Raw genomic sequence first — 22,813 nt, forward strand, 5'->3', positions numbered from 1 at the left:
ATACCAGACATGGTCTTTGGCAGCTGGGCACCCAGACAGAGTATTTTGCAATACTAGAAACACTGCCAAGAATACTGTGTCGGGCATATTAACATCTGGACTGAAGATACCTTTCACAGAGCAAACAGTCTGCTTAGATCTTATTGTGGACTCTCACCTCAGTCTGTCTGGCAATTTAGGTTGAAAGTCATATTTTAGAAATACTGTCAAATGGTGATGTTTTTTGTGTGACGTTTGCCTTTGTAAACTTAAGTACAATGACCTGCCTTTTTGCTGTCTGTACTATTATTTCTTAGACACTGGCTTTGATGCTTTTTCTATCATCTAAACAAATCGTCACGTTTTATGTATTCTTTTCACAAATTGGAAAGCACTTTTTAACTAAAATGTAATTAAGTGACATTTCAAAATGTTGGATTATGTCTTTTTCTAGCTGAATAAGTTTCTAAAATTCATATGCCATTACAAGAGAGCGTCGGTGTTGTGCATGTTTAGGAATATGTTACTCAACTAAAAGCCAAAATAAGAGCCAGCATACCAACTCCTCAAAAAGTTTGTTTTGCACTGATTTTACACTTTTTCTATTCTGGCAAAAAAAGGTGTTGGACTGACTTGTGACTTTTACAATGGCAATTTTTTGTTTATATAAAACACACAAATGTTTATATATGCCAAGCTATACATATTTTGTCGGTACCATAATTTATACTCAAATAGCAATTCTGAGTTGATACATGACACTTAAACATATTTTTTTCAATTAGCTGTAAAGGTTTTTATAATATACGTTGTTTATAAAAAACTGCCATGTTCATCTTTCATATCTAATTTAGTAGATACTTATCAATTTGCTTATTCGATTGCGCGAACAAGGATTTGAAATTTCGAGAAGGGTCAAATCCCCGCTCAGCGAGTCGATCTTCCACAGCATAGAACCTACCTACACTTCTGTTGTCTACTTTTAAGAAAAGGATCTTAGTTTGTTTTAGACAAAACAAGCCCAAAACATTTGAGTAGTAATCTGAGCAGAATTATTGCACAGGGACAGATTTGAGACTAAGTTTGAAAGGAGGGAAATCATTTTGACACGTGAGCGTCTGCCCTCCGACATCTGCAAACGTCACGCCATGTTTGAGGCGTGGACAACTCAAATCCGTTTGATTCCAACAAGAGGATTTCGCCGACACTTTAGCCAGCTCTCGTGTTCAGGCGCTCGGTTAGCCAAAACAAGCAAGAATATCAACACAAACTCTCAGAACTTGTGAATTGTTCTCTGTAAACACTCAGACTTTCCCATTGATAAAGGACTGAAGTTGTTTTGTGCTTCAGTTTTTCTTTTTGCCATGAATCTTATAGGAATAGGAATAATTAAAATATTCAGTAAAGATGGCATTGTTCATTTCAGATTCTAGAGCAGAGTGTTTATAAATCCAATCATGGTTTCAGGGATTATTATTTAACTTAGTGATTAATCCTCTTTATGATTCATACGTGGGACAGGTTTCCTGAGCAAGTTTTGGAATTTAACAAAAAGTGCTTACAGATATGGTTAAATATGATATCACGACAGCCTCGACAACGGCTGTCTGAACTCCTGTTATATTAATGTTGGCAGGTTCATTCTCTAAGCAATAAAGTTTTTACATTCACATGTCCTCTTTAGTGAAACTCTTATTCACATTTTACAGATTTCCCCAACATAATAATTATTACATAAAACACAAAAATAACATTAGGAAGCAAGATGACCAGCATACACCAAACTGAACATTAAAATATTTATTTAGTAAAATATTCCAAATGAACAAAACAAAACTACATAAAATTATACAAAGATGTTAAAGTACCTAACTTTAAAACATTTGTTCAACATAAAATGATAAAGCATGATAAATAATGGTACCATTTTTCATTTTTTCCTCACAACCCAACTGTTTTCAATTACATAAACTTTCAAGTTGTAAAATGCATTGCTACACCGTAATTAAAAAAGTGCACACATGAAATTGAATACAGATATTTGACACAGTACATCATTAAATAGACACCTTGACTTTTAAAATCATACCTTTTCTGACACTTGTTTAAAATTTGGCAGAAGAAACAGGTTTTTTGGCACTTATATTCAGTGGCTTGTTAGTTTACATCCAGCCGACTCTGTTGGTTTTGAAAGTGAAGGCCAACATTAGTTTTTTTTAGGTGGTAGCATAGGGACACTGTATAGACGTGTCCCTCTTGTGAGACAAATGGATAGCAAAGAGAAGTCTAAATGCCAAGGTACTTCTTTAATCTTTAGGTTCCACTTGTTTGTCCCTCTGATTGTGTAACAGTTTGTCTGTAAACAAATTAAGACACTGGAATGACGTACCAAGCTGCAACACTTCTAACCGTTCTTTTAGCACGCTCTCCGACACACTGACCAACCTTCAACACACTCCTATTTACACTCAAGAATAAATTAATATTGCATTTTCTGTTATGTGTGTGGTCTTCATCTTCAAATGTCAAGCTTTCGAAGACTCATTCTGCTGAAGGAATCTCTGGAAATAAGAGGGACATAAGAAAGGTCATCAGACAGAGTCCGATGATTTTAGCATTGTGGAAAAATTGTTCTTAAAAAGAAACCTGGCTTGGAAGACTAGCAAGACTGTACGGCTGAGAGGACTAAAAATGTCCTCACATAATGACACAAACACTAAAACCTAAACATGGACATAGAGAGTTAACCCTTGTGTTGTCTTCCTGTCAAAATGGAAAATCTACGCTTTTTAATCAATGTTTTAAACTTTTTCTTATGTTTCTGTTGCTTTTTTCAATGTTTTTCAACGTTTTCAACACATCAGTAACTACCTTATTAGCTTTATTTTTACAGTTTTTGGGGGGGGATTTATGGTCAACAAACCTCATTTATAGGATATTATATTGCATAATCATAGACTGGAATATGTCAACTTTTACTCAATACTATTTCAAAACCACTTCAATTTGTGTTTCAAATGCTATAAAATTAAATAAGACTTGTACTTGCCGAAGAGCGTCGTGTGGAATCGGTGATGTTATTTTGGGTAGTTAAAAGAACATTGATCAATTTGACCCGAGGACAACATGAGGGTTAAAACAGCGACACAAAATGAAGTCTGAAAGTCCCAAACTACCTTGTCAAGCTGTCCGTTTGCTGCAGGATTTTTACAGAAGCAAAAACAAAGACTTATTCATTTCACATCAAAAACATTACAAAATGCAGGAATCCTGAAGTTAAATTGAATACCTTTCAAAGGTGCCCTGTCACACGTGTTTCATTACTTTGTGTTAATGTCTAAAGTTCTACCATGGACTACCATGGATTTTTGTGCGGAAAAAATGGCGTGGTTATCTAGCGTGGTCCAGAAAGCCTGCAGGAAGACTCTCATTGATATTCAACGAGCTAAGCCGCTTGACTCTGACTGGCGAACAGCCAGCCAATGAGAGCCTGGCTATCAGCATCCTTTACCCAGCGTAACTGGGCGAGCTTGTGAATAGTAATGAGCTCAGACCGACCAGCTGTTGTAATTGGCCTGATTTCTCCGCTCCCTGATGGACATCTACACCTCCCGCTGCCTCAGCGGAGCAGAGAACATCATCAAGGCCAGCTCCCACCCCGGCTCTGATCTGTTTGACCTGTTGCCCTGAGGTAGGCGCTAACTGGTGCATCAGAGCACGGACTAACAGACCCAACAACAGTTTCTCCCCAAAAGGCATAACCACCCTGAACTCACACATGCACTGACTCCACTCCGCAGACTACCCCCGGCCCCCGGACTTCCTTCTTCCCTCCTACTGTGCAATACTGTTATATAACACCTAAAAGGACACTGTGCAATTTCAAACAGTGCAATATTTGATTTCATAGTAGTGTGTATAGTATGTCATAACTCAGTGTGTGGCGGTAGTGAGTAAGGAGTGGCCGATGGGAAATCTGTGAAACTTGCACTTCTTCTGAAGTGGGCGCAACTATCGATATTTAATTTCATTACTGTGCAATATTAATTTCCTTATTATTTAGTACTTAACCCTTTCATTTCATTACAATATTTATTTATTTGTTGTTAATACTTAACTACTTTTCACACAATGTGTATACAAAGCTATTTTATACTCAGGACTGTGCACCAGAAAAAAGCAAAAAAAGTCATAATGTGATATGTCTTTAAAGAAGTCATAGTAAAGCATGTCAGAAAAAAGTCAGAAAAAGTCACAACATAGTATGACGTGAACATTTTCACAAAAAAGTCATAGTATAGTATGTCATAAAAAAGTCACACACAAGTCATAGTATGTCTTTTAAAAAGTCATGATGTAGTATGGTGTAAAAATTGTCATAAAAAAGTCATAGTATAGTATGTCATAAAAAGTCAAAATTTATAGTTTGTCATAAAAAGTCAAGATATAGTATGTTGGAAAACTGTCACAAAAAAGTAATATACTTCATAAAAAAGTCATATCACGTAAAAATGTCTCAAAAGTCATAGTATAGTATGTCATAAAAAGTAATACTATAGTATGTCATAAGAATTGTCACAAAACTGTGAAACTATGATATATAGTATGTCATAAAAAGTAAAAAGTTATAGTATAGTATGTCACAAAAAGTCATACTATAGTCTGTTGTAAAACTGTCACAAAAAAAGTCATATATGTATGTCATAAAAAGCCATAATATGGTATGACTTTAAAAAAGTCCCAAATAAGTCATAGTATAGTATGTCAAAAAAAGTAAAAAGTCAAAGTATAGTATGTCACAAAAAAAGTCATAGTATAGTATATCAAAAAACTCAGTATAGTATGCTGTAAAAATTATAGTATTATATTATGTCATACAAAATTCACAATATAGCATGTGATAAAAAAAAAAAAGAATCCAAGTATAGTATGTCATAAAAGTAGTAGTATAATGAATAAGTGGTGTTGACGCTATGAATAACTCAGTGTATGGGGGTAGTGAGTGATGACTGGCCGATGGGAAATCTGTGAAAATTGCACTTCTTCTGAAGTGGGCGCAACTATCGATATGCGAATGGAGGTCCAAGGGCAATTCCACAAATAAACAACCCAGAATCCCACTACATGCCAACACAATGATACAATTCACATACTGTACACTTCAGCACACAACCTCCTTGCACAAATATAGCTTGGACAACGGTGTTTAAGACCTTTAAAAACGAAGTTGGGGCCTTAATTGTAGCAAATTGATTTATCCGCTTCTTTTTAAGATCCTGCGCTATTATCTACGGCATCACCCGATGACAGTAGCCCTGCTCATTCCTACCTGTGTGAGTTGACCTGCAGTACAGGTTTATAAAGCTGCGGGATCTTTCTGTTGATGAGGGGCTGCAGCGCCTCCTTCAGACGGTGATAGTTCCTCTCCAGCTCCCTCTGGTACTCTTTCTGGTCCGGACCAATCAGGCTCTTATTTTTTCGCAGGGCATCTTCACACCTTCGGCAGAGCAAATACTGTCATGTAGATCTGTACAACAACTTGTCTTTTTTGGTAGGAACAACACTTAGAAGCCAAAAAGGCTTGCTAGTATACATGGAGAATCTTTGCTTTGCTCATCATTTTGTAGCGGGGTCATAAAGGCATACAGTCGTGGTAAGGTTGGCATTGATAGGTGGAGCGCAGCGTTTGCTTTTCAGCCAACTGGTAAAATACTTTTCAAAAGTAGCCATTAGAATAGATGCTGTGTTGTACACAGAAGTCAACACGAACCCATGAAATATGAACGCGTTTGACTAATCAAACAGTTCTTTTCTACATTACATCATTTTGAGGTATTGATGATATATATTTCCAGACAATTTTCTCATATTGAAGGATGGTCTGTCAGACAAACTTTCGTTTTACAGGTATGTGGATTCATCATCCAGAGTCCATACCTTTTTGTGAAGTCTTTGAAGCAGAGACGGAGCTTATTGTGGTGTCTGTACAGCTTTGGGTCACTAGGAATCTCTGACAGGAACACCTGAGCCACCTCCAGAGGACCCTGAGGAAGACACATAGGACTTATTCAGAGAAATTCTTGTAATTATACTTTTATACACTTTATATGAAAAGGTGTGCATAAGACTGATATGGAACCGTCATTATTATGACATGACACCTGTCATGAACATAAAGGAGTCATTTTGAGTATTCATGACTTGTCATCAAGTGTCATTCTGTAAATTATGACACTTTTGATGCAAGGTTAGCATTGTCCAAGATGTCTTTGTCATGACAACTTGACATTAGTAAAGACAACAATCTGTGTTGTGACAACTTGACATTAACCTAGGCAACATAACCTGTCATGAATATGTCATGACAGGCCCAGTTGTCAAACTTTAATGAACTATTCCGCTTTATGTGTTAACATTACTTTAAAAACTGTCATTAAGAGTTTTTATTTTTTTAGATTGGCTGTCGTGAGAGCATTAAAAATGTAGTAATAAAGTGAAACAATTTGGACCCGTCATGAAGTTTGATTTCATCATCAAATGCTTATATGACGGTGCCATTTGGACTTGTCATTAAATGTCTTAAAAGTGACAAGTTATGTTTTCTAGGTTAATGTCAAGTTGTCATTACAAAGACATTGACAGGTTGTATTGTCTTGCTTAACGTCAAGTTGTCACAACACAGAGATTGTTATCTATACTAAAGTCAAGTTGTCATGACAAAGACATCTCGGACAATGCTAACTTTGCATTAAAAGTGTCATAATTTACCGAATGACAACAGTCACAAATACTCAAAATGACTCCTATGGCAGGTGTCATGTCATAATAACGATGGTGTCATGTCAGTCTTATGCACACCCCTTCAAATAAAGTGTTACCCTTTTTTCTTCTGCTTTTCTTTCTTCTCAAGCATCTTACCCTGACTAATGCAAACAAATGTATTATGAAATATACCTGACATCTTAAAACTTTACCTGGTTCACAGTTGTGCCCACCGATCCCTGTAGGACCATCTGCAGCATCTTTGCATCTGCAGGGTCCTGGTGGGTGGCAAAGGCCAGCTCCTGAGTCTTCTTCTGCATGTCCTCTATTGCCACCTCGATGGGTGTGGATATAATCTGGAAAGCGACAAAGAGACAAGCAGTTTTAGTGATCAGGGCTCACAGCCGGATAAAATAACTCCCTTTTGATTATCACCTAAACTCCAGAATAACATTCGTACACAGGTGGAGATAAGCTACCGGTTTATTGTTTTTACTTCTAATAAATCAGAGAAATGGTTTGGTTGGAAGAAATCAAGAAAAACTTAAAACAGGTACAAAAGAAGAAGTTGACTTCCAGAAACTTTTCATTTTCAGTTAACTGGTTGTTAAGGCATTTTCAGTTAACTGGTTGTTATGTGTTCACCCACCTCCTCTTTGTGGATGATGTTGATGCGTGTCTTGATGTAAGGGAACGCGTGGGAGGTGGTGAGGATGGTCTTGCGTTTGAACTGTTCGTGCAGATCCCCGTGAGCACGCCCATCCAGAGTGAAGGGGGTGCAGTAGACAAAACGTCGCAAGTTGTAGTTCTTGTCAAAGTAAGTGATGCGGTCCTTCATCTCGTACGTGTCAAAGTACGGCTCCACATACGTGATTTGAATGAATGCCTGAAGAAATAGATAGAATCTGCTATTTATTGGTTCAGTTTTTAGATTGTGTGCCCTCTGTTACAGATGAATGCTAGGATAAAAGTTGGAATACAATCCCTCTAAACTGCATTCACAAACTGATTTACTTCAATCCAATTATCAAACCATGTGGGAATGAACACAATGTGCCCAACACCGACCTTATTTGGGTCCAACTTGCACTTGTCCACAGGGTTGGAGTCCTTAATGACTTCTACTTGGTCCTCTCCAAATCGCTCTCCATAGAAACCCTAAAAAGAAATGCAGCCCGCAGCCTCATTACGTCTTAGCAGAAGTACTAAAAGCAAACAGCAAAATGCAAAAAAATTAAAATCATTGTATTACAGGACAGTCTAGAGGTTATATGGTGGTATTTACCTCTAGCCTGTGAGAGATTTCTGCCAGCTTCGTGATGGCAGGCTCTTTGTACACAAACTCTTGCTCGTCTAGGTCGCCAAATTTTGAACCGTAAATTCCAACTCTGAAGTACGTACCAAACATCCTCTTTCCATCCTGCAAGCAGAGGGAGACAAATGTGAATGCTGGGCAACAATAGTAATTAAATCCATATAACAAGGTAATCATTTTGCTCCAGACTGTCAAAATAAATATTACAATTAGATATTATAACGGCATTGTCTAAGTCAGACAACAGACTGTGATACAGTGCAAACCCGAAACTTTGTGAGCTTGTTTTGTTTGATCACTGCCAATGACAGAGCGACCAGCATCCTCCTTCTCAAAGGGCAGGGTCCACAAAGTGCAGGACAGAACGGCACTCAATATAAAACTGATGACATGTACGTATGAAGAGCAGGCTGAGGATCCTGAGAATCCCCTTTGCTTCGCTTATCTCTTCAACTGTCCTCAAAGTGTATGGGATGTAACAATGCATACTACATGACTCCAAAGCCTGTTGTTGCACAAAACAGTCCGATGTGTTACTCATCTCAGCCCCTCACGAGTCAGCATGTGCTGGCCCTGCATCACAGTGGTCCGAGACATCCAGGAGATAATGGGTGTTGGTTTAGGCATTCTAAGAGGACTGACTGGACTAACAGAAGATGATTCTCCAGTCACTGATTGTTGAATATGCAGTATCTTGACTCTATGAACCGCAATGACCATCATCTCAAATCAAAATGAACAACTTCTGAAACAATCATTTCTCTCTGAGGAGTGCGTCATAAAAGCATGTTAGTACACTGTGGACCAGTTAGCATTTGCAACCAAATGAAGTCTCTTTTTTGCATTATAATCTGATGAGAAGTCTCTGCAGCAATAACAGACTACAGCTGCAGTTGTGACTGTGTAGTTCACAGTTGTAAAAGAAGGGAGAAATGGTTGTAGTTCAGACAAATGACAGCAAATAGTGCAACAGCGAGTTTCATCATCTGCACGGCAGTCTGCAAACATGTTGCTAACAGAGATACGATTTTAGGTCAAAGATATTTTCATGTAATAATTGACAGTTTTTCTTAATGTATCCACTGTGTTGCAGTCTATAAAGGCATGTATGCAAGTGGTTTTACGAAACCCGCCCAAAAAAGGTCAGCAACCTCCAGATTATAATCCACACATTTAGTCAATAGTAACCTCAGTCTCAATGGGAAAAAACGTATCTGCATCCATTTTAGACATTCAAATTGTTTAGAGCATGTTTTTTTTCCAACTCTACCATTGCAAAGTACACACAGGACAGCAGGTGCAGTGTTTTACCTCTGGGCAACAGGCACAGGACAAAAGCTCAACTAGAAGCAACAACCTCTTAAAATATGAATTAACCAGCCGGCAGAATATTCGTCATAAACAAGATATATGTAAATGAGTATATTATTCAATCTATTAAAGATAAAAGCAACTGAGAAGTTTGCTAAAAGAAAAAGCTGCCTTGGATTGCATGAATCAGTCACTCAAAAAGAGTCATTAGCAAAGACAGAGAACAAAAGAAACCATGAAAAAAAAGTCTGCAGAACAAAATGTGACTACTTCAAACTGGAGCCTCAACCAAACCACCCTGCGATATTTTTGGAAGTATTGACATTCAGTGGCGGGAAAATGGCCATCCAATCCAGAAAGTGACTTTACGTTAAAGTACATACTTAAAGTCAGAAATCACAACAGGTCTGATACTAGTAAGTGTGTGTGTGTGTGTGTGTGTGTGTGTGTGTGTGTGTGTGTGTGTGTGTGTGTGTGTGTGTGTATGTAACATGAAAAAGGGCAAAGCTGTGGATAAGTTGTGCAGGTTGGCATTTGAAAACTACTAAAAGGTATTTTAATTAAAGCTCTTGGTAACTACAAGCTTGAGGCAAATCTTAAAAATTTAGCTTGTATTTGTATGCAACTGCTCGTTCAGAAAAGAAATTTAAGCAGAAATTTACGGCCCTGAAAACTAAGGAACTTACCACAAGACACAATTAAGTAAAGTAGGAAGGAAGGGTCGGCAACCAGGGAAATCAAAAAGGAGAAAACAGAACACATTTTAATGAGGATTGGGTTCCTCCAAAGAATTTCAAAAACAACACAAACAGGAAAAAAAACATGTCCATTGATTTTGAGAAAGAACATAAAGTTATTGTGGGGGATCCAGACCATGCAAAGGCAGACAGTTATGAAGAACTTAGGAAAAACAAAGTGAGAAAATAAAGATCCACAACCTTCAGAAACACAACATGCACTCAGTGTATCTCCAAAATGAAAACACAGAGTGCTCTTTCCTTTTCATGCAACAAATCATGAGAATGTTAACAAAAGAACAGAAAAACAAACAAAACAGGGGTCGATTTAGTTTGAACTATTAAAAGAAAGGGCAAGACTAAAAACAAATCAAAATCAAAAGGGCATATCAAGTAATCCTCAGATTACTGTGAGTTGAACCCTCTTAGAAAAAAACATGAATTCCTCAGGAATTTGGTCCCAGGTTCTACCCAATACAAGTCTACAAAATGTTAAAAAAGGCTCATTTAATGGCGTGTGGAAAGAGACTGACCAATGGCCAGAGCAGGAAGGCTAACAGATACCCTTTGCGTAATACAGCGCACTGAAATCGAGCCCTGTGGTTTAAGATGAGAGAAGTGTGACAGCAGACGGTGTCAGTCGATTAGTGTGTTCTGACTGACACACCAGCAGACAGACAGAAGATGAAGACAGGTAGAGTGCGGATTGTGCAGGTGATGCATTCACTGAGACTGAGTCACACACTGTGGCTCCCATGCACAGTCTGCCAACACTGTCACGTTATTAAAAACAAAGCTCCTCTGAGAGACTGAGCACATGAAGAGAAGGGAGGAGAGAGGAAACAGTGAGGGTGTCGCTGCTTGTACAGCAAGTGTCCCCAGCGGGGGCAGACAATTCACATTGTCTGCAGATGTTAATGGATTGGCTGTATGTAACAAAGCATAGAGAGCAACAGAATGCCCATGTCTAGCAAATAAAAAGATGAGAGTAAATAAAAAAAATAACAATACGAAAAGATAAACAACACGAGCAGGGCCAAGCAGGAACCGTTTAGCCACCTACCTCCCAGCCAGTACTCTGTGTGACAAAGAGAATACAGGACAAGTGAACAACAACAACACACAAACCCCTACACACAGTGTGGTATTTGCACAAAGGAATGTTACAGCAAAGAGAATATACTCTATGAAACTAATCCAGGTTACTAGCTGGAGAACAGAGCAACTGACCTCTGTATAAAAAATAAAAAATAAATGTAACCTTGTGACCAAAAAAGTGTGGGCTTTGTAAGATTAGGGGCTCTGTAAACCAGCCCACTGTAACCTTCCCCACACTGGGACTTGATATTGTCATTATTAGTCACACAAATGGCCTTTAGGAATAAACCACAACAGGAATCTCTTCCCATGCATCATGCATCCTGTTTAATACTTTACAAACATAATAAATAATAAACCTTACAAGGTATCTGACAAAGTATTTATAAATAAATAAATCAATACACTGGGAATAAAATGCCAAATAATAAAACCATGCAAAGCAGTGTTGTGTGAAGGCTAGCTAACATGAGTTGTTAGGTGTTGCTTACAGCATTATTTGTGTGAAGACCTTGAATAATTAGTATTCTGAGGCTTTGTACATGAATACCTTTACTTCTTGTGGCCAAGCGTTGATTTTGTCCTATTTCTCTTTTATTAAATAATTCTGAAAGAAACTTAACCCCTCTACACTGCCCCATAAATGTGACAGATATTACATCGTTACACATATGCACAGTGTGCCTGTGCAAAACATTTATGTGACTGTGTCAGTGAGGTTTTGATATTCTGATGAAAGTACGTGTGTTTACCTGATGCACAATTTTGCCAAAGGCTTCCTGTAGTTTACCATGAATGGTGGCTAGCTTCTTTGCATCCCTGTTGGCTTCGTGGATAGGGATCAGTACCTTGTACACTTCGTTTACCGCCTCATACATGCCCGCCTGGAAGGGAGATCAACACATATGTTAGTTTGGTACAATAACAAAAATAAACAATCAGTCATGAAAAATACCAACACCTCAGCCTTAATTTATAGATTTTCAGGGATTGAATACAAGGTCTGACTCTGAATTAGGGTCACTAGGTCACAACAGCCTTTGTATTATACACGTACTCTATGTTTAGAGATATTCTGATATATGTGTACTGCTGTTCAAAGACCCATATTTTAGACCCATAATAAAAAATGCAATTATTTGTTTAGTGAGAAAAAGAGAAAGACACTTGCACGTGGTAGACGTTACATCTAATCACCCTTCTATCCCTCTCACCATGGAAAAAGAGGAAGCAGCCTGCTCCAATACTCCCACAAGGCCAATCTCAGTGAAGTATTTTCCTGAGCATATGCCCTCCTCATCTGGTGACACCACATCATCAGAGACTGCAGATTCTTCCAGCACGTTGGAGGAAATATTCTGAAGCACACACGTGTACGTACACAGTGACGAATATAAGAAAAACAATACAAGCAGTCATTTCTATTTCCGGGCATGTGCACACACATTACATGTATCCATTGCTCTCCTTACCTGGAAGGTAACACAGCCTACAGGCAGATACTTGCGGTCCTCCAGCATGCTCAGGTACTCTGCGACCAGAGCAGCGCTGTGCACCAGACACTGAGCAGCCTCAGCGTGGTTGTTCCTCTCAGAGTGTTTTCCAGCCATGTTCTGAAGCCAAGTCAGCCGCAAGTCCGGTGACGTCTGGTAACCCTTTGCGATCCTGGAGACAGACATGAAAGCAAGCGCACACACACACACAGAGATGATCACAGTGCAGAAATACCTTTGTAAGTGATCAAAAGGTGTTTGCATGAGTGTCCATGTATTCTGTACCTGTACATGAGATCTATCAGCATCTCAGGATCTTCCTGGTGCTCCTTCATCTTCACTGTGTCGGACAGTATCATGTGCAAGTTAAACACAAGGTCCTGGACCTGGACAAAAGTTAAGTTCAGTAAGTTGAGTTACTATTACCAAAATGTTTTATCTTAAAAAAATCAAGGTGTAGTGGAGTACATAAGTAAAAATCGCCCACACTGTAATGGACAACAACTAAACTGTTGAATGTATACCTGGTCTGGGAATGTGGTCTCTCTCAGCTCCAAGTCCTCCTCCGCATAAGTGAGAATGGTCTTTAGAGAGCGACGCAGAAACTCCTCATTAAAATTCTGAGAGGTTCCCACCAGTGAAGAAAGAGACATAGTCACTTGCATCTTCACTCTTGCAAAGTTCTGAAAGTGAAACGACAAAGAAGAATGGTTTGAACAAATAAAATGATGTCAAGGCCACTGGCTCTTGGGTGACAGATATGGACTGCGAGGGACGCACTCTGCAGAGCGGTTGTCCCTTCTACCTTGGAAGTCATTTTCAAAAAAACTCTTTGTGAAAGGTTTGCCTGTACTATAACAGCGGAAAAGATGCATTCACCGGGGATTGGACCTAAAATGTCTGATTGCAGTGTTTGGTTTTGTACTAAATTGGGGGATGTAAAGTAAAAGGAATAATAGGAATAAGTATGTGTACAGTATATATGTATAGGAATAAACCAATAAGAGTGTATAGCTGAGAACCGGCCAACCAGTGGTTATTTAGTTCCTCATAATAACAGATTCAACTATGATAGTGATAGAAGATAGAAGTGTTTTTATAAGTAATCAGATCCATTTGAACAACGTGTACACTGACTAATAAGTGTTTGCAAAGCACATGGCTTCATAAGACTTGTGAGATTCAAATGAGATGTGAGATTCAATTAAAAGGTAATTTCTTGAGGCATGTGTGGTACAGGCAATGGTACTTTTTTCACCACTGATACATCTAGTAGCTTTAGGAAATCTACACTCCAGGAGGGGTTTTCATATTTCCAACCCATCCCAGGTTCAGGAACAAATGATAAATACTACTACTGATGCAAACTAGTAAAACAACATTTTGGGTTGTAAATCAAAAGTTTTTCAGTTGTACTCACGTTCCCAATCTCAAAATTTTGCCTCATTAGGAGGTAGAGGGAGGCGCTGGCATGGGCCCTGATGGTACTTATACTGCTGCTGCAGCTCCTCAACAATCGCAAACACAGGTCAGCACACTGCTCTGTTTCCTCCTCAAACAGAAGTTCAGGAAACTACACAAGCAAAGAGAAATACATCCAAATTGACACAATACAAGTATGAAGTCCTGGAAGAAATTACAAGGATGACTTTGAAATTAAGCTTTTATAAAAAAAAAACACTACTTTAGACACCAGCGCCCTCTGTGTGGCAAAACAATGCTGGAGGTAGAGGGCGCTCTGGTTGCAGGCCATGCTGTGGAGCAACACCTTCAGCACCCCACCCAGGATACTCTCCTTGGACTCTGTCACTGATACTGTCTGAAGGGAGAGTGACATATAGTGGTTGTAGCAGCATTTCTGGGTTTATGTATGCTTAAGTCTTACACCACAAAATTAGATTGAAGTATTTTTAAGTACACCCTTGCATGTTTGCATTCTGCATGGGTAGATGTAGAAAGTCCTATTCACTTGCATACCTGTACAACGATCTCCAAAGTATCAAGAATAATTAAGTTGGCCTCTGTCGCGAGGTTACCATCAATAAGTGCTTCATGTTCCAACTCTGCTCTGGTCCTACAAGCAAGAAACCAGAAAACGATGTCTCAAAATTAAATGAAACTTTGATGTTATGATGCACAGCCTTGCATGTTAAATAAACTTACAGACACCACAGTCAAGCTACTGTCCATTGTGTTGAACAATGTAGGAATCATTGTGTGGAAGAAAAAGGAATGTGCTGAGTAGAAGCTCAACAAATTTTCTTGTTTTCATAAAGTTTGATGAAATATGGTATATTTACACAATAGCACAACGTTTCTAAAGCTGTTTTTCTATCCCTATTAAAATTAATTTACGCTGCAAGATGTCTTTTAACCCGTATGGCACGGACCATAAACTTAAATGATTCACAGAAACAATGCATGATGATAGACACTTAGTTCAAACCTATAACTTCCCTCCAGAAGGTTAAAAGAATTGAAGGCATTAAAGAGGACGTTCGTCATTATTTATTAAGTAAAGAGCTTAATAAATCTATCTATTCCTGGTCTACAGGGGGAACACTAGGGATAGACCGTGTATATCTACAAATCATACATCCATAATAAAACTAAAACAGGACTTGCTTTTAGTATTAATTCATTTGAATTTTGTATTTTTCAAAACAATAAACAAATATTCTAGGAAAACTGCTATTGCTACATTTTCTTGCTGCAGCAGCTACCAGGGAGACACACAAGTCAGAACCCCAAAACAAGAAGCACACTGGTTAAAGAGCCAAACAGACAAAACAGATTTCAAGTCAGAATTAATGGGTCTCTGTCTGTGGTGCATTCATGTGCGTGTGTGTGTGCATCAGAGACTATAATACTTAGCATAGCTCACCCATCCCAAAATAATTAGGATAACATGACTTGTTCAAAGAAATGTTAAATCAGGAGGAAATCTAATACAAACTAACATTGCATATATATATATATATATATATATATATATATATATATATATATATATATATACACACACACACACACACACACACACACACACACACACATATGTATACTGTCTAACTACCCACAAGCATGTGAATACACCATGAATATGAAACTAAAGCATGGGGGAATGCAAAGGAGAACACAGCAAATGCGGACCATACAATACCTGACTGATCTGTGACTCCTACATTAACACACAGCAACATGAGAGAACAATGGAAACATGGAAATTAACAAAAAACAAAGGCTCAAGCTGAATTTACAACAAGAACAGAAGGAACAGTACATTTTAAAACCAAAAAAAGCATAGCACTGTATCTTTTGTTTCCATCTGACAAAATAAGTGACATAAGATACAAAAGTAGCTTTGTTTTTTAAAGAGTGCATGCAACACAGATTTCTGCAGCTGCTAGGCAAACATGAAAATTATACCATTTGGCAATTATATTATCGTATAAGTCTGGTTCTGTTCCTATGTAAATCCATAAGGAAAGCTTAAAACATATGGAAAATAACAATGAATTGGATTTGGCAGTTGGACCAACAATGGGAGTTTTTGGTGGTTTGTATTTATTACTAGATAGACTTAAGCAGTCATTTTCACATTTACATTTCAGTTTCTGCTTGATCTGATCGAGCAATATTTTAAATGCGTCATTTCATAGAACGCTCCGGGTTTTCTTGCAAAGCCAATCTACTGCTCTATAAACCATTGCATGGTCAAGTGGAAGTCAGAGTTGTTCCCTGCACCGGGCAACTTAATTTCTAGATGTAGACAGTCAAAAAAGATAGAGTAACGTGAGGAAAATTCCACAACAGATAGCAGTCATCATACGTCGGTCACAAGGTTTAGCAGTTTACCAGATTATGCATTTAAAAATGCTCAAAACGTTTTCGGAAGAAGTAACTTGTAACTGTAACTAATTACTTTTTAAAAGTAACTTGCCCAACACTGACTTTAAATTATCTCTGTGTGTGTGTGTGTGTGTTCCTTCAGGAGAACAAAAACCACAGAACACAGTCCAGTGAATATTCAGATTGGGGGAACATCTTTTAGGTTTTTCTGTGACATAAAGTAAGAATTTGTAAAGCTGATTAAGTGTAAGGAAGATTATGTGTAAGAATGAGCGTACTTGTCCATCTTTTCACTGTTTTGTCGCCAGTGGGTCATGTCCTTCCTCCATCGAAGGTTCTCCTGACTGCCAAAAGCACTGCCAGATGGACTCCGCTCTAAATGGTGGAGAAAGGTTGTGTACTTTTTTATTGGCATTGAAATAAGGTATGTGTACACCGCGAAATTTGACTGACTTTGGCTGTAGGTGGGTCTACAATACTATTAAAGTGCACAGTAGTATGTGTAGAAAGCAAGATATTGTCATTAATTGTGTGTCTGTCTCTAAGTTGCACAATCTACTCATTATTTATTACTTCTTGATTTAGCCTTACTTTGTGAATGTGTATGCTTCTGTGTGTACTTTGAAAAGATGTAGGTGTATGAGTGCATGTGCTGAAATGCCTCACCTAGTTGTCCGCGGCTGCGTCGCACCATCTCCTGTCTGGCCCCAATGCTGCCCAGTATGGCCTCCTCCAGCTTGGCCTTCATGTCTTTGGACTTTTTAAAGGTCAGGCTGTTCATCCGTTCAAACGCCTTCTTCCCCTGCATGGTGAACACAACATGGGCCTTGTATCCATGAGGCAGAGGATGAGTGGACGGACAAAGAACACAGCAGGGAAGTTATTTGCAGCACAACATACAGCAAGCAAAGCAGGTTAGACGCACAGAAGCAAATGTGCAAGCACAGAAAAGCAACCGGCAAACAGATAGCACAGCAGAAGAGAAATAAACAGAATAAATACATGATTAGAGCTTAGACAGCAGCAAGTTGTCGTTTTTTACGATTTTACACCACATTCAGTTGCTTAAAGCATATAAGCAGAGAAGCGTGTACTGTGTGGAAAAGGATAGTGCACAACTAATAATCCACATAAGATTAAAAAGTTTTGTATTCAATACATATTCATTTTAGTGGTTACAATTTCCTATGTGGAGACCACAAGGTCTCCACATAAAAGACAGTTTGTGAGTATAATTTTTCATTCAGAAATTTTACAATCAGCCCAAAGAAACTCTATTGGTGGGAAAAAAATGTCAAAAAATGTACACTGAAGAGACGGGCATACTTTCTACCGAAACCGTCTGCGCGCCCTTGACAACTACATAGTGGTTAATCAGTCTTGTCACATAGTGAGTGTATTCACTGTTGATGTTACCTTGTACTCAAAGCAGGAGACACAGAGGTAGAGGAGATCCAGCAGACGGTTAAGCTGGGACACCGACAGGTCTGTAAACCACTTCTGTAACACCAGCTCGTCAGCATTCTTCAACACCCACAGAAGACAGATGAGCAGACTACGACTTGACTCGGCCGAGAAGCACCCATGCTGACGACTCGCCTGGAGAGATGATACAGGAGAAATCAAGAGGGAGGAAAGGAGAGCGACTAACCAAATATACAAAAAAAGTATCATAGTACGCTTTGTTAAAGATTGTGTAACAATGTACTGTAGTAGGACTGTTCCATTAGTTGCAGTTTATTGTCACAAACTGGGAGTTACCTGCGAGTTCAGCAAGAAGCTGCTTGGTCGGGACATTGGGGTAGGGGTGGAGGTGCCTGCTATTGCCATGGCGACAGTCTGGCTTATCAAGCTGTTACCCTCTCCCTCTGCCTCTTCTCCACTGCTGCCCATCGCTGCACCCTGTGGACCGCCTTGTCGACCCCACTGGTTATGGGACTCTAGTGACACAAAAAGGAGAGGAAAGACAATTAACTTCAATTTCAGAAAATACAAGGACACAAGAAAAATGTAAAAATGTGATGTGGATTAGGGCTAAACGATATTGTGTTTTAGCATCGACATTGCGATGTGCGCATGCGTGATAGCCACATCGCAGGACGTTGCGATGTTGACGCTAATCCTTTTTTGCTACTTGATAGAAAAGTAAACTTTCACCATTCTCCTTTTACAAAATCACTTCAGAAGAGTAGTCACAGCGCTGACTTGCTTTAGTGTTTGTAAAGCATTAAAGTTGAACAAAGAACGGTTTACATTAGAAAAGATCCTTTTTCATTTTTATCTTCTATGTAGATGCACTCCTCTACAAAATCACTGCAGTAGTCAAGAATATTTTTTTATTTCCAAATAGAGCTATTTATGTTATCTTTTAAAAAGTACTTTTTCATACCGCAACATTGTAGGAAAAAAAATCTCAATGTCAGTTTTTTTTTCAATATCATGCAGGCCGTATGTAGATGTAATCAAGAAAAAAGAGAAGAGGTCAAAACATTGATAAGTTAAACCTCCATAGACTGATCCCACCACAATAACAAACATGGCAGTAACTGCGGTTATGTGATGTAATGGAATACTGGTTTATAGTTGAGCATTTCAGCATTTGTCTAATCTTTACCGTTTAATCTGAATTTGGTCCAAGTTGAGAGAGAGAGAGAGAGAGAGAGAGAGAGAGAGAGAGAGAGAGAGACAGACAGACAGACAGACAGACAGACAGACAGACAGACAGACAGACAGACAGACAGACAGACAGACAGACAGACAGACAGACAGACAGACTTCAAATTATCCCTTTAAATACAAGCTCCAGATCTGGGGAAGGCACATTCCCTAGAGTGGGGGGTTAAAGGAGTGAAAAAGAAATGTAACATGGATGAACTGAGGATAGAAACTATGTTGTGGTGCAACATCCTTTGTAGGTCAAATGATAACCTTTTGAGTTTCAAAGTGTTTGCTATTGCATTTCACAATGTTACATTACAGCCGCATTTGAATAGCTCAGGTTATTTGGTATTTTGACACACGTCTCAAAATAGTGAACCTCAGTATTCCAAATTGCTGATCTGTGCCACATTTCTGCATGCCTAATTCTCAACTGTTTTAATTAAGGGAGATCTGGTAAGAGCTATGACTGTGAGAGGATATGACAACAGACATTTGAGATAAATGTGGCAAACAAAACACTGTACGTTCAAAGTAGCTCCTGATCTTTACCTGTAAAGTCATGGAGCTGTGGTAGAGTTTCCATAACGATGCCAATGAGAGGTAGGTAAAGCATGGCAACTCGGGCCTTGACCTCAGGATCAGCGTAGCGTGGGTCTGAGTCATGGCTGGACAGGAGGTTATGAACGACACTCACCACTTTCTTATGTAGGCCAAACATCCTACAGTAAAGCAGTAGATAAGGTTAAAAAAAAAGAAGAAGAAAAGGAACAAAGAGATACCGTATATCATTTCAAGTGTGAAAAGCAAAATTAATGAAGGAACATCACCATGACTCACTCACGTGAATGCATGTCAGCATGCACAGGCTTATCTCTCACCAACAGATACAGAAGCTCTAACCCAAAAATATCACTTTACTTTCTCTACAAGTTTATTGGGTAGACACACACACACACACACACACACACACACTACATAATAATCTTCATAAGTGTAGGACGTGTGCATTCAAAGCATACTAACCCTTCATTGTCTGGGTCAAGTATTACAGACAGTTCAGACAGTACTAGTCCGGCCAAAAAATGCTGTTCTCTGAAGGGGACAGACAGCTCAAACATGTTGGCTATCTTTTGGTCCTGGACATGTGTGGAGAACCCAGAGCTCTATGGAAGACAAAATAGAACATTTTACATGATGATTTTTTTTTTTAAATGAAACAAACACGTCTCCTGTGATCTTTGTGTTAAAGAGTGGTGAAAACTTATGATCTGACAAGACAATCTACTAGTTTCATACTTGTTCAGAATTTCTAAGCTTCCAAGTTTGTAGAGATGTTAAGAGTTGGGAAATCCCTGTACAATTTGTTTTGCTAGTGTACGACAATATCACAGGGTGCAGGTCTATTTGCATGCAGGTGTTTCAGAATATTTTGTTCGGTATGACAGACATGTGCAGTATTTGAGAATCATATTATTATTATTTTTTTTATATTATATCTGCATTTATGTAAAAACCTATAGACCTTCAAACATCATCATGTAATTTATGAATATGCATTTGTGTCGAAATGACATATACACATCTTTCCCTATTCTATTTCGCCTGGAAACGCTTAGCATGAAAAATAGACATTGGTTCTATTTCTAGTATGCATGTGTTTTCGGCGCGTGAATACTAGAGCTGTTTAGAGCCGCGCATGAGACGTGAGTGTCCCGCAGGTAGTGTGTAAGCTCTAATCTGTTAGCATGGGAGTTGAAATAAAAACGGACACGCAACGCATCTGACACATTCGCGCGACGCATCCAGTATGTTGCCAGCCTAAACCAGTTTTTGCCTGACCTGTGAAGTTGCCGATGACACAGAGGGGGAAGGCGAAGCAGGCGGGGTGAGCAGGCTGCAAGGCAGGTTGAGGGTGACGTAGTGTTCATGGCTGCACACGATTCTCAAGAAATCAAGCCTCAAAGACTCCAGGGTTGGGTTCTGCAGAGCATAAAGCTTTGTGGACACCTGTTGAAAGGAAGCATGTATATGAATAAATTGTATTTATTTATTTATTTTACAGGAAATACTGAATGGGAGTATGTGCTATCAAAAGAACTAAAATCTTCAAATTATTAGATTATTATTAATTATTACATTAGTAATTGTAAGTAAGTAAGTGAAGAAACCTAAAATGCTTAATTTGTACATTTTCAATTGAACAGCATGAAAGTTATGATTTACAGCTCCAGAATATAAACAAATAGAGCAACATCTGGCGGTAGCTTCCAATAAATACCCATACTAAAAAGGGTGTCATTCAAATTCCTTTGCTAAATTAATACTTCTATTTGACTGTTACTTATCCATCTAGGTCTGCTTTCACTTATACTAATCCTGTAAAAAATGTATGATTTTTTATCATGAAAAAAATCACAGTAATACAAGAAATTAATAACATTTTCGTGAATCTAAATGAGGCATATACCTGTTTCCAGTATGCCCTTATTAGGGTGAAGACAAAGCCTCGGTCCATGACAGACAGCAAATCGTTGAGGAAGAAGGCCAGACTTGTGTTTAGTCTCTCCACCAACTCTAGGTCCTGATTGGATGAGATACATGTGTCTTACACTTTGACTTTGTTATGAAACGGCAGAAATTTCCATGCATTTTGGTCTAAACGGCATACCCAAATTAAAAATGGAACAGCTCCCATATACACTCTGGAGTGTATCATTGGAAAGGTAACACTATCAAGTGTCCGGGTGATTATAGGCCTTACTGACAGTTTTTTCCCCCCATCAAAGTCATCTTGTCATGACAGCTAGTCATTTTACATCTGTAAAATGACTAGCATACTCTGCTGTTAACACATCTAGGTGAGATACAGACAACACAAGGCCAGAGCCACATGTCTCAGCTGACTGTAGAAAAAAGGCAAAAGACTCAAAACTGGATTTAAAAAAAGGACAATATACAAACTTCTCAAATACACAAACACACACAAATCAATCACACACAAAGTTGAAATAACTGTTTAAATAAATATATTAGGGCTGCACAATTAATCAAATTTTAATCACGATCACGATTTTGGCTTACCACGATCAAACTTGCGTAATTGAGCAATATTTTAAATGAGTCATTCGTTCAGAAAAGGCTCCAAGTTATTTTGCAAAGCCAATCTATTACTCTGTAAACCACTGTCTGATCATGAGCCAGTCAGAGTGTTCCCTGCACCGCGCAGCTTAGTTTCTAGATGTAGAAACTCACGGGTCTCATGTAACAGGTAACATGGAAATATAACTGGTTCAAGCAACTGTTGAGCAAAGACCCTGTGCTTATAAACAGGTTAAGAGGTTTCCAAAGTTGGTGGTTTGAACATTATTTCTGCTTTAATAAACTGTATATAACCAATCAAACAATCAGACAAAAAGGAAATGGAACATCTCTTGTGGCCTCAAAGTTGTTGTGCTACATTATGAATGTTAAAAGCATACACATAGTGTAAAAAAGTATTCAGTACTTCCTGCACAACAATACTTTTCTTAAATGCACTTGAACTCTAAAGCACCATGATATTCCACAATTTGCGTGCCCATTGGGATCCTGTAATGCCACATTAA

At 38.6% G+C, this 22,813-nt stretch overlaps 2 protein-coding genes across 28 annotated transcripts in view; one reads left to right on the top strand and one right to left on the bottom strand.

Moving 5' to 3' along the window:
• Positions 1-532, top strand: part of usp1 (ubiquitin specific peptidase 1) — a 9,617-nt gene extending 9,085 nt beyond the window's left edge. For all 3 annotated transcript variants that reach the window (XM_034882382.1, XM_034882383.1, XM_034882381.1), the window contains exon 9: positions 1-532. This exon is cut by the window's left edge and continues 828 nt beyond it. The gene's annotated coding sequence lies outside the window, so the exon portion shown is untranslated.
• A 1,371-nt stretch (positions 533-1,903) lies between these two features.
• dock7 (dedicator of cytokinesis 7) overlaps positions 1,904-22,813 on the bottom strand; it is a 51,660-nt gene continuing 30,750 nt past the window's right edge. For 6 of the 25 annotated variants that reach the window (XM_034882374.1, XM_034882368.1, XM_034882356.1 and 3 more), the window contains 25 exons: positions 21,676-21,789; positions 21,048-21,215; positions 20,232-20,371; positions 19,758-19,927; positions 18,309-18,487; positions 17,964-18,146; positions 17,214-17,373; positions 16,826-16,922; positions 15,859-15,876; positions 14,673-14,769; positions 14,380-14,514; positions 14,116-14,268; positions 13,220-13,378; positions 12,981-13,081; positions 12,675-12,867; positions 12,417-12,560; positions 11,955-12,086; positions 11,168-11,182; positions 8,027-8,161; positions 7,810-7,899; positions 7,391-7,627; positions 6,954-7,097; positions 5,917-6,023; positions 5,309-5,476; positions 1,904-2,540 (listed from right to left, as the gene is read on the bottom strand). In XM_034882374.1, the coding sequence (XP_034738265.1) occupies positions 2,498-2,540; positions 5,309-5,476; positions 5,917-6,023; positions 6,954-7,097; positions 7,391-7,627; positions 7,810-7,899; positions 8,027-8,161; positions 11,168-11,182; positions 11,955-12,086; positions 12,417-12,560; positions 12,675-12,867; positions 12,981-13,081; positions 13,220-13,378; positions 14,116-14,268; positions 14,380-14,514; positions 14,673-14,769; positions 15,859-15,876; positions 16,826-16,922; positions 17,214-17,373; positions 17,964-18,146; positions 18,309-18,487; positions 19,758-19,927; positions 20,232-20,371; positions 21,048-21,215; positions 21,676-21,789 (3,282 nt within the window). In that variant the 3' untranslated portion in view covers positions 1,904-2,497. Of the gene's footprint in view, positions 2,541-3,155; positions 3,176-5,308; positions 5,477-5,916; positions 6,024-6,953; positions 7,098-7,390; positions 7,628-7,809; positions 7,900-8,026; positions 8,162-11,167; positions 11,183-11,954; positions 12,087-12,416; positions 12,561-12,674; positions 12,868-12,980; positions 13,082-13,219; positions 13,379-14,115; positions 14,269-14,379; positions 14,515-14,672; positions 14,770-15,858; positions 15,877-16,825; positions 16,923-17,213; positions 17,374-17,963; positions 18,147-18,308; positions 18,488-19,757; positions 19,928-20,231; positions 20,372-21,047; positions 21,216-21,675; positions 21,790-22,813 lie in introns of all 25 variants that reach the window. The other 19 variants (XM_034882370.1, XM_034882362.1, XM_034882357.1 and 16 more) reach the window with 12 other exon arrangements.

The sequence above is a fragment of the Etheostoma cragini genome, chromosome 9 (genome assembly GCF_013103735.1).
Source record: "Etheostoma cragini isolate CJK2018 chromosome 9, CSU_Ecrag_1.0, whole genome shotgun sequence".
Classification (NCBI taxonomy): domain Eukaryota; kingdom Metazoa; phylum Chordata; class Actinopteri; order Perciformes; family Percidae; genus Etheostoma; species Etheostoma cragini.